We start from the raw sequence: 11864 nt of genomic DNA, 5'->3' as shown, positions 1-11864 counted from the left end.
CATTCTTCCACCAGCCCCACTTTTTCCTTTTATAATAACAAAACTCTCATGGCACACTACTGAGCTGTGCATACCAACATCATGTATGCAAGTGAAAAGCCCAAGGCTCAAGTATACTTTGCAGGTAACTTCAATGGATACAATAGGCCCATACCCAAGGCCTCTCCTTCCTTCCTGTACCTTGCTGTTCCTGGATTAGACAGTGCTGGCTACCTCTGCCACTACCATGTGTGCCTGCCAATCTGACTGTTCTTGCCTGACTCACGTTAGGTCATGATTTTTCAACCAAATAGTAAACTGATAGTAGCAGCATGTTGCTGTAGAGGACAGTGTTGCAATGTGCTTATAGAAACATCAGGTCACAAGAAACTTTAGAAAAAGGAAATGACCATTAGACGTCATGATGAAGCAGTTCTTCAGTCCTCTGAACTGCTTGAGCTGAGATGTTGTATATCAATCACAACACTGTAGACCATGACTTCATGCAGCAGGTTACTCTTTAGTCCTGGGTAAAGGAATCATTTTTTCCAGCCACCAATCACATGGGATGATGGACTCCATATGGTATTCATAAATCTTAAACTCACAAGTGATTTAAAGAATGTTTGTTTTTAAAAGTCTGGTTTGATGCATTGAACAAAGTTTTCAAAAACCTTTTGTTAAAGTAGACAACAGCAGCTTTTGAATACACCTAGTTCTTATATACTTGTGCTATAGTGGTAGAAGTACCTGATATGCAGTAGTAATATTAAGTTGAACTGTACACTCCAGTAAAGTTAACGATCTGATATGTATTGAAATACAGTAGGCTGTTAATTCTGTTACTGCAGTAAATTATCTTTATAGTCAGGGCTTAAATTCAGCCGAGCTGAGCTCCGGTAAATATTTCTGCACCTTGACTTCAGCCTGAGGCTGTTCTGTATTGAAAACAATACAAAATACAACTTTACTATAAATAATTCTGAACATTTATTTTTACGAGGACTGTAGCAATTTATTTTCATGGCAATTATTACAAGCGAAAATATTTACGTACAGTATATGGAGAGCAGCACAACAACAACATATGTGTCTGTCCTTCCTTTCCCTGGTTGTTGCTAGTGCTGTGTGCAAATGAGTTAACTGCTGTGTAAACTTTACTCAATGTATTTGCTTTGTTTCCGTGATTGAAGTCACTACTATCAGACCTGAAACAAGTTATCAGTTTGGTTGCCTGAGAATGTACGAGCTTAACTAGTTTGAAACACAACGAATTGAAGTACTTGACTGAAAGGCCTGAGAAACGATTTAGAACGCTGTCAGCACTAGTTAATGAAAACCTTTTTATTTTATTTTTGTGAATCTAAAACTAGGAATGTAACGCCTGTCTTTTTATAGCAATGCAATTTAATGAATGTGTGCGGAATAGGAGACCTTCTCTGTGGAAGTCCAGCTGTACTTTTAAATAAAGTCGATTCACACATTTGTCTTTTGGAGTTTTACTTATTTAAAGTTTGAAGTTTTACTTAACTGTACTTTTATGTAATTTCCTAGTTGGCTATGGAAACAGAAAAACAAAAGTGTAAGAAATGCTTATAAAACCTGTAGAACAAATTGCTTTTGTTTAAAATAAAATAAATGTAATTGCTTTAAATGATCCTGTTTGTTTTATTTTGAGATGTGCTTGGGGGGGATTCGTGGCGTTTGGGCTCCAGGAAATATTGCATGAGAATTTAAGCCCTGTTTATACTTGAATATTCTCGTCTACTCTAATACTTCTTCAAGGGAGTCGTCAGTGTCACAACTCATTGTGGGTTTACAGCATAACCAAGGCATCTAAAACAGCTGTGGTATGCTATCTCTAAACCATTGTCAGTACTTGCCTGCCTCACTGGTTTTAAGAAGGCTTAAAATAACCACTGAGACATAAAACTTAATCTTGTGTTCTAAATTTTGCAGTAATAACATTTTCTATATAGAACAATATCTTCACAGAAGAGGAATGTAAGTTCAAATTTCAAATGTATGATTGATGACATATGCGAATTGGAAAACTTTATTGCAGGACTGTAGAAATGCTCTGCAGAACATATATATATATATCTATATATCTATCTATCTATCTATCTATCTATCTATCTATCTATCTATATATATATATATACACGTCAACAGTTTAGCATTAAATCTGTAACAATGCAAAAGGAACTGAGAAATCATTCACTGAGGACAGTGTGGTAAAAACAAACCTTTCCTACACCAAATAAGAGCGACAGTTACTAACAACGCTTCAGGACACTTACATGCTAGTGGTGCAAGCTTTACAGGATGTACATTTGTTTTTAAGAAATAGATTCATCACGTTTAACTAGCCTGAAAAAACAGCACAGATCGGCTACGCTAGGTAAGTTACGGTTGATTGGACCAAACCATTATTAAACAGGGAGAAGGGGAGTTGAATGTTATATTTAACAAAGTTATTTTCACTGTAACGATATTTGTGTGTCTAATACTTGTGTGTGATTTATAATAAGTTAATATGTCATGTGAAGGGTGTCTCTTATTGTATAAGAGACATCATCTCGCGCAGTTTGTGCAGACAGAACCACTCAGCTCAGAAAGTATGATCATCAAAGTTAAAGCTTTCTAACTCTGAGTTTTATATTACAATTGTATGCTTTTTACAGAAACCTGATTTAAAACTGTTCATATTGATATTAAATTATATTTTATTATATTATGCTTATTCGTAAACCACAAAATAGTACAAACTAAGCTTGCATACAGCAGGGAACTATTTTAACTTTTTTTCCATCTCAAGCACCATCTCTTCTGACAGGTAATATGCAATTTTATTTGGAAATACATTTAAAACATCTGCCTCAAAAATTGGTTTAATCCAACAATATCTGTGACTCACAACCATTGGCTTATAATTTTAGAAGTATATATATATATATATATATATATATATATATATATATATATATATATATATATATAAGCAGTGAACAGTCCTACACTGTAAGCTTCGTTCAATCTCATTATTATTATTATTATTTATTTCTTAGCAGACGCCCTTATCCAGATCGACTTACAATTGTTACAAGATATCACATTATTTTTACCCACAACCCTCCGGTCAAGGGTCCAGAGCCCTAACCACTACGCCACAATGCTGAGACAGAAAAGGGCGAGTCCCCTGGAAAGAGTTCATGTCAGTAAATACTGAGGTTACCACCATGGTACACTACCAGATGACTGGAGTGAAGTGTTCTCTTTATACTGCAAGCACCTCCCCAAATTACCCTTATTGGTTGGCATTGGCAGCCAATGAAAAGCCACGAAAGATAGTTTCATATTGCCAAACAGTACAGTGCCTCATCATGCCACAGAGCTCTTTTTCTAAAGAATATTTAATACTTTCAAATATACAGCTTAGATTATTAACGATAAAAATGATACTACTACTACTACTACTACGACTACTACTACTACTACTACTACTACTACTACTAATAATAATAATAATAATAATAATAACAATAATAATAATAATAATAATAAAAAAAAAACCTCATAAATATACTGACTTCTTAACCCACAGCATGAAACCACACCTATCACATCCATGCCAATACTTTTTCACAGTAAGTTATGTGCTGTATGCATTGTTTTTTTAAATGCAACCCACATTGACCACTTACAATCTCCACTGTGTACTGTACAATCCTCAATAAAAGTATGTTTTTATACTTGGGCTTTTGAATTATTTTAGCATTTAGGATCACCCAAGATGCATTTTTACTGTCCTAAATATCCATTGCATTTCTAATGTGTTCAGTTGTTATTGTGGTTAATCATGTCACTGTCGCATCTACTTTGCAGGCACTTTTTAAAAGAAGGAATAGGTTCAGGATGTGGTTACATTTTCTCTCTGTCACGTGACCCATTTTCAAGTCTCAAGAAGGCTGATAATAGTATGATGAACTTAATCAACAACATGGTTGTGTCTTTCAGTTGGGTTTCTACTTTCACACTTATTCTTTCCTTGGGTAAGTAGTCTTCAGTGTATTTTGTTATGAATGTGCTTAATAAAGTGAAACTGTAGTGTATTATTATTATTTTATATAAAATGTGATCTTTAATTAGTAGGTAGGGTATTTAATGCTTGTGGTACTATATTATCTCTGACAAGTATTTTAAGTACTGGGTGTTGTTTGTTTTTGATGTATATCTTGAGGCTGTCTTGCAAAAAAATAGATAACTTGATTGTGAACATTGCCAAATATCTCGCCTTTGGCACTGTTCGCATGAATTTGTAATTCTGGAGAACAGCTTGCTGCAGCTCTATTTAATTTAATAAGGTCAAAGAAATAATGCTATAATCAAACATTCTGTAATAATACCTGTTTCATCTTTTCCTTTTACTACTAAATTACATTGATGTTCATACTGCATGTCCCTTTTACTGGGATATTTAACTTAACTTAATAAGGGTTAAATCCAACTCCAGTTCTGAAACTCCAGCGATGGAAATATTGTAGTTCCAATTCAAGAGCCACCAATTATAAGGGCATTTTTGCAGAGTCCAATGATCTAATTTATGATAACATGCTCTATTGGTTGTCAGGAAGGAGACAGTAAACAGGATTAACTGATTTTTTTTAAAAAGCTTAATATTTTGACGGAGGAGGATTAGTGTGTAAATGACAGGTGTAGCACAGTGTTGGTATGCACATTAGGGTGGGTTTCTATTGTATTGGGTGAATGCCCTGGAGTACCTGTATATTATTACACACTTTGTCATTTTTGTTTTTGATGATCGGCATTTTTTGTAAGGCATCCTGTATTATGAGTTTATGTGTGCATAATCCTCAACTTTGAAAAGATTTTGGTTTCAAATAGAAGCTCAGGACCATTAATATCTTCCATGTGTTTATGCATTCTTATTTCAGGATATTTATATAACAGTCCCCATTTTTATAGCAGTATATGAACATGACACGTGTTTGAATATTAGACATGGCAGCAGTGATTTAGGCAGCAATACATTGTTATATTGAAGCTCTGAGACACCAATGTCATTTCCAGCAGCTCCTGGTTTTTCTTGCAGGGCTCCTTTAAAGTACTGACCAGGATTAGCCTCTAAGTGCCGACATAATTAGAATTCAAAATCTGTTGCAACTCCACTGAGCCATCCAGCTGTATACTTGCTTATGAAAACAAGTTAATCATTGCTAAAATCTACGCATCTAGCTGATCCGCTAGGGAGGCAAAATAAGCTGATCCCTGGAGCCAGCATTACACTTCAGCCATCAACACCAGGCAGAAGGATATCTACATCATCATATGGAAGGAAATGCAAATGGATGGAGACACAGATGGATCACATTAGTTTACTGTAAAGCTACGTCTTAGTTGGTGCTTATCTTGGCGAGAGCCGAGTTCAAATCAGCATGACGTTTTAACATCTACTCTCATGTAATGGAAATCATTACTAAACACAATGCCAACCGTGTTTCAGTTTGCTTTAATAATCGCTAAGTCAGTTTTTCTGCAGTTTTAAATCATGTATTGGCTCACACAGAATTCCTCTGACATTTCAAATTGATGTTATCAGTTATGTTGTTGAGTAGATTAGGGATTACGAAACAACTATCCTTCTCTTGGGTGTTGCAAGTAGATAATATCAGTTGACATTACATCTTGAGAAGGCAAACCTTATCTTTTAAAATGTTTTGGTAGTTTTTAAGACGGAAACTTTCAAAACTGGAATACAAAATGTGCTATAAAATGAAAGACTGAAAATAAACGAATTTATGTGCTAACATAAAAGGTATTGTTTTATGCATGCAGTAATGTGTGTAGTTCCACTACGTTTTTACTAATACAATGTACTGACATACTAATTTGCAGACTGTCTAAGCACAAAAGTTAATGGAACTGGATTGGACAGTGAAGATGAACCAGGTAAACCCTTTTTTATAATAACACATCACTAAAATTAAGATGTACAAGCAATGACTACCATTGTTAATTTGTTTAATACATAAGAGATACTCCAAATATTTTGTTCCTACTCTTTTTTTCCTTTACTACACAATATGAGGGGGCTCCAGCAATAAATAACACATAAGGTGCCGATACTCAGCTGCCTACAAAGTCAGACATGTCAGAATTCCAAGTGGCGTTGACACGAGTTTGATATCCACCATGGGTTGCTTAGTAACAGATTGCATTCAAACAAGTTACTCCCAGTAATTATCTGCTGAATAGGTATCAATAGATGAAAAAGGGTTTTGGTAAACTATTTAAGACATACTTCATTTTCTAAAACTAACAAAATTCATCGGACAAAGGATCTCACATTAAGAAGACCTCTGACCAATTGTCCGTAACTGTTGGTCCATTGAGACTTAATTGAGTTAATTGAGAAGAGGGGAAATTATGTGATTTATAGTGCAGGCATCATCAATCTAACATTGTAAAATACAGTAATATTATTGAACTGATTGTAACTGTACTAACTTACATAGTCGTGGTACATTGCATTTTCAATTGCTGTGAGTTAATGCTTGAAATGGCAGCAGTTTGTGCCACAACTGATTACTAGACAGGTTTAGTAAAAAAAAAAACGGTAAACCTGGCTCATAATTTGCGGTGATCTTAATCAAGGTTAAGAGTGTAACAGCAGTAACTTGCTATTTTTGAGGACTGATGGTACATCCCAATGCTGATGGAATATTATATTAACCACAAAAGGGAGAGTTTCTTTGGACAAACTCTATTTAACAATGTGTGTTTGGAACAGGATTAGCCTAAATTTATATGATACAATGATTTATTATCTGTGTCAGTCCATTAGTACTGGAAAGACTGTTGACTCAATTAACACATTTAATGCACATTTTATTTAAAGTCATTTTTTTAAAACACATTATTAACATTCATTCTTTAGAAATAGTCAAGTTTCCTATTCTTTGAGGAATATAATTTTTTAATTAAACCAGTTTTAAAAATAAATAAATTTGGGTTAAAGTGTTGTCGATAGAGCCCAGTATATTTTGTACATCTTTCCTTTAAGAATATGTATTATATGACATGTAATATGTGTAAGGATCTTGTAATATGCTTGTATTTTGGTTTACAGAAGTCAAGTATGCAGTTCTTGGAGCTGGAATCGGTGCCATCTTTGCTTTATGTTTTCTTGCAGTAAAGCTCTATATGATTAAAAAACATATGCTTGACAATGAGCTTTCAGGTAAGAGACACTACTTTCTACAGTTAATTAATTTCTATTTCTAAAATGTGTCCATAAAATAATAAAAATAAAATAAAACACTTTGTTAATTTTTATTTTTATTTTTTTTTACTATAAATTGCTTTGCTTAGGGTAGATTTTTTATTTTTTAATTAAAATGGTGGCAATATCATTGATTACAAAATGAACCAGTAACAAACACACCTGTCTATATTACTGAATTTACACAATATTCTCTCACCCATGAGAGGCAAGCAGGCAGTCAGAAATCCCTCCTCCCTTGAATCCCTAGTGCTTATCCAGCCGGATTATGTCATAATTTCAGTGTTTTGGGAGTTGTTCAGTTCTGTGGGCACCTGCTGTGAGCTGTCATTTTTATTTCTTTTTCTTGCCCCTGGTATCTTCAAACAACATCCGGTCTTTACTAGGTCAAGGACATACCATGTCATGAAATAGGAATGTGCTGATATACTTAATTGAAATACATACACATGTGGATCCCTTATTTGCACTTTACACAATTCTCATATTATTTATGCAATACTTTGTTTTCTGTATGTAGAAACCCCAAACCACTTTATGCCAGACCTGTATATTTTCACATGCAAGTACTTAAGGGAAAATGGAAGATCCAGACAATTATGTATTTTCTTTACAGATGATGATAGCTTTCAGGTCAATGAAGCTTTCATTCATGAAACTCAGTTGATTTTTTTTCACTAATTGTATTTATTTTAGATACTGGAACTGGCAAATGACTTTAAGGTAAGTAACCTACTGTTGATTGTGTTATTATTATTATTATTATTATTATTATTATTATTATTATTATTATTATTACAATTAGCACAGTAAAACATGCCTCATCTGGATGGACAGATGTACTGTAAAATATAATACAGTACCTTAAAAAAGGTATACAGTTTACAGTCCATACAGTATGAAGTACTGTCCAGATATATCTTGTAATTCAAAGATAGTATAAATTAAAATTTTTCTTTCTCCATAATGTAAAAAGTATTTTACTGTTGATGTACCATACCTGCGCGACATGTGCATATTTACACAACATACTGGTTTCTAAACTTAGAAAAGAGAAAGCACATGACTTGGTGGCACACAGTCAGATTGACATTGTTTTTAGATGTCAGATTCCAGAATAGACAGGCTAGAGGATCACGGCAACATTTTTAATAAGGATTTGGTCGGGACACAAAAATGACGCAGAATTATACAGAATTTATAGGAGCTGGATTACAGTTCAGATGCAAAAAAAAAAATTGCGCTCTTGCATCAACCAAGATGGCGGCCTGCCGCATTATTTGAAACTCTTTTCTAAATCTTCTTGGGAAGCAGTGATTGATCTGAAACTTTATATACGTCATCAGCAACCAAACCTGCTTCAAGATTGCGAAGCAGAAGTTGCTGCGATACATTTTACTATCAAAATGGCTGCCACCAAATTTACCAAAATGCACCCCAAACATCAAACTGCTTCTATTTGCAAACCGTTTAACCAACTAACTCTGAACTTGGTAGGCATCATCCTGGGGACAATGGAATTCAAATAGGGAAAAATTGTGTTCTTTTGTTAAACAAGACCTACATTTTCTTCTTAAATTTAAAACTGCTTCAGTTGAAAAATGGTTTATTTGATTAACTCCAAAGTTGACAAGCAGATAGGGTAATGGTTACTATGGAATACATACAGGAACCCATATATGCTCTTTTCAAAAATTGCTTTGACTGTGACCTTTGAGCTCTCCTTAAGGTCAAATTCAAAGCTAGTTTATAACTCATTTCAGAAGGTTAAATGTAAAACTAGCTTTTATAACTGTGTGTAGATAGGGTCATGGTTACTTTGGTGTTTTAAAGTATTGTGAGATAATGAACTAATGCAGTATTTTGAATTGAAACTGCTCCATAAAACTGATCTGTTGCTGACACTTGTGCTGCAGTGCTACAGCTTGCCAACATTTCTAACTGGTACTGAGCTTGGAAGCTGTAAAACTGCTTGGCAGTTCTAGTTTTCACTTATTATTGTCATATGACCCCAGTAAGATAATAAGACTGCCTGTGCCACCATAGTTAATAAACACAGATGTCTTTACCCACTTCACCATAGAAGAACTGTACAATATAAAATACAAATTAGAAGTCATCTACAACTAGCCTCGAATTAATTACAGCCTCATTATGTACAGGTGGTTAACATTATTCCTAAAACTGATTGTTGTTATTATTATTATTATTATTATTATTATTATTATAGTTCTTTAAAGTATAAATCTTTGTTTTGAATTGCAGGACCATCAATTAGAATGTACAGGTAATGATCATGTATATTATGTTTCCGTCTGACTAATGATTAAAAAATAGCAATTAAAAAAATATAACACATAAGAGTGAAACATGTTATCTGAGGTAAGGAGATTTTAAAAATCCAATGTGATTTATAAAGGTGTATGGTTGTGTCACAGATGGCTTTGTGTGGCGTGTGGGTGGTAACGTCAGGTTCAAGAAGCAGTAGTCAAAACAAGGTATAGCGAGGCAAAACTGAAGCGCAACGGCGCTCAGCGCTTTATTAAATAATAAAACAAAAGATTTAAACAAAACACCAAGGGCCAAACTAACAAGCAAACACTAAAACAAGTAGTATGCTGGTTGCGAAACCAGCATACGTAGCAATTGTTTACTTCTATTCTCCACAGACTGACGTCTCTCCTCTTGACACTCTCCGCCTAATAAGCCTGGAGTGCGTCTTTTTATAGTCTGTGGCTGGAGCCTTAATTAGCTCATTTGATACAATAATTACCTTAAGGCTCCAGCCACATTCCCACGAGGGTTCTAGGGAAGGGGTTTTAACCCCATCCCCACCGACTACACATTATAAGACCAGTTTTTTCAAACAGTTAATAAGACGGACGGCTTTGTCCACCTGCACAAAAATATAATAATAATAATAATAATAATAATAATAATAATAATAATAATAATAATAATAATAATAATAATACAAAACATACATAAATAAATACAAAGGATGGGCACTTTGCCACAGGTAGTTATTTATAAATTCATTTATTTACTAAAATAAACACAAATGGAGAAGGGTCTGTCCACTGATGTCTTTTTTTGTGCACAAACTAATGCAAATATTCTTCAACTGTGCTATTTCAGGAGTGAAAGAAGAAGTAGTCTGAAGTGACAAGAGGATATGTCTTGCAAGAAAGTGTGAAACCATACTGGTTTGACAAAAAGAGCTTTGCTGAAAATGTAGTTTCTTATCTTAGCTTAATGGAAAACTGAACCCAGTGCAGCAATCCATTTTTTCTAAAAAACCAAACTGACTTTTCTGAAATGACTCAACTTTTATTTACATATATAATTGATAATGTCCTTTTTAAAATATTTGTAAATATTCTTGTCACTATGCTATTTAGCAGTTTTGGCTGTTAAACCTCTTGTGTTTTAAATACATTACATTAGCTTTTGTGCAAATAAACTGTTAAGTTTCAAAAATGTAAGACATGGTACATATTAAAAGCAAGCCAGTGAAGCATGGTATATACACCACAGTTATCTTTGAGATAATCAGAGACTAACTATGTATGTACATTTCCTGTCTCAGACACCTACTGAAAAGGTCTTAGTGACAAGAAAACAGTTCTGAATATTACATGTTGGAGGACCTGTTTTTGATAAGATCTGTGTTCAATACAGGGGACACCAGTTTACCTCCATGAAAGATAGTTATACTTCTCGACAGGCCAAAAAAGCCTAGTCCTTAAAGGTTTCTGTTTGTTTGTTTGTTTTTATATTGTAGCATTCTGCCTATTGATTATCACAATGGTAAGCTGTTATTTGTTACATTTGTATGCCCACTTTTATATGAAGAAAAAAACAAAGAAGAAAAAATAAATCGAGTCATTGTTTTATCAGTTAACTATAATTGCCAATTGGTAGTCTGCTATAGCACATCCCCCTGATGCTTGCTCAATGGGTTAATGTATTATAAAGATTATATACAATATCTATAGCTCAAACAGAATGGGGTTTGCATTGTTTTTTGTTTTTGTTTTAGATGCTCTAAGAAGACCTGAACAATTTGGACAATATTACAATATAGCAATATGATTTTCAACCATGTCTTAAAAATAAATTAACTCATATTGTAGTCTGATGCTCATAAAATAATTAGCACATGATGTCTTCTGTGCATCAGAAAGCAATTATAATCTTGTCTTCTCTTTTAAATATATCACTCAATTCCCATTTTACTCTTAAACAATTATGCATTATTGAATGTTACAATTGGCTGACAAACATATTGGTTAATCTCTTTCAATTAATCAGCACAATTGAAAGTTGCCTGCAGAACTCGAATGTTGTTTACTGCTGGGTGTGAGGGATCAATGGATCTACTTGTCAAATGCAAACACTGACAGCATAATTAGTAAATATCAGTGTGGTATAAATTAAGCAGAGGTATTGGTTTTCTGTATCCTGTGAAGTATCCATGAATGCCAAGAGCTGACAAGACTTGCCCAGTAACAGGGGTGTCCTCTTCAGCAAACAGTTTCATGTCAAGCACAGCACTCCCTCGTTAATTCATAATTCA

At 34.0% G+C, this 11864-nt stretch overlaps 1 protein-coding gene across 1 annotated transcript; it reads left to right on the top strand.

The window, feature by feature from the left end:
* Window positions 1-3946: 3946 nt before the first annotated feature.
* LOC117415388 (transmembrane protein 273-like) lies at window positions 3947-11475 on the top strand. Its single transcript, XM_034025663.3, has 5 exons — window positions 3947-4034; window positions 5899-5952; window positions 7133-7243; window positions 7982-8008; window positions 10424-11475. The coding sequence occupies exons 1-4, from the start codon at window positions 3962-3964 to the stop codon at window positions 7999-8001; spliced, it is 258 nt and encodes an 85-aa protein (XP_033881554.1). The 5' UTR covers window positions 3947-3961; the 3' UTR covers window positions 8002-8008; window positions 10424-11475.
* Window positions 11476-11864: the final 389 nt, after the last annotated feature.

Source organism: Acipenser ruthenus, chromosome 7, assembly GCF_902713425.1.
Source record: "Acipenser ruthenus chromosome 7, fAciRut3.2 maternal haplotype, whole genome shotgun sequence".
Classification (NCBI taxonomy): Eukaryota; Metazoa; Chordata; class Actinopteri; order Acipenseriformes; family Acipenseridae; genus Acipenser; species Acipenser ruthenus.
Note: the sequence above shows the minus strand (reverse complement) of the source record. Positions and strands in the feature narration are given on the sequence as shown.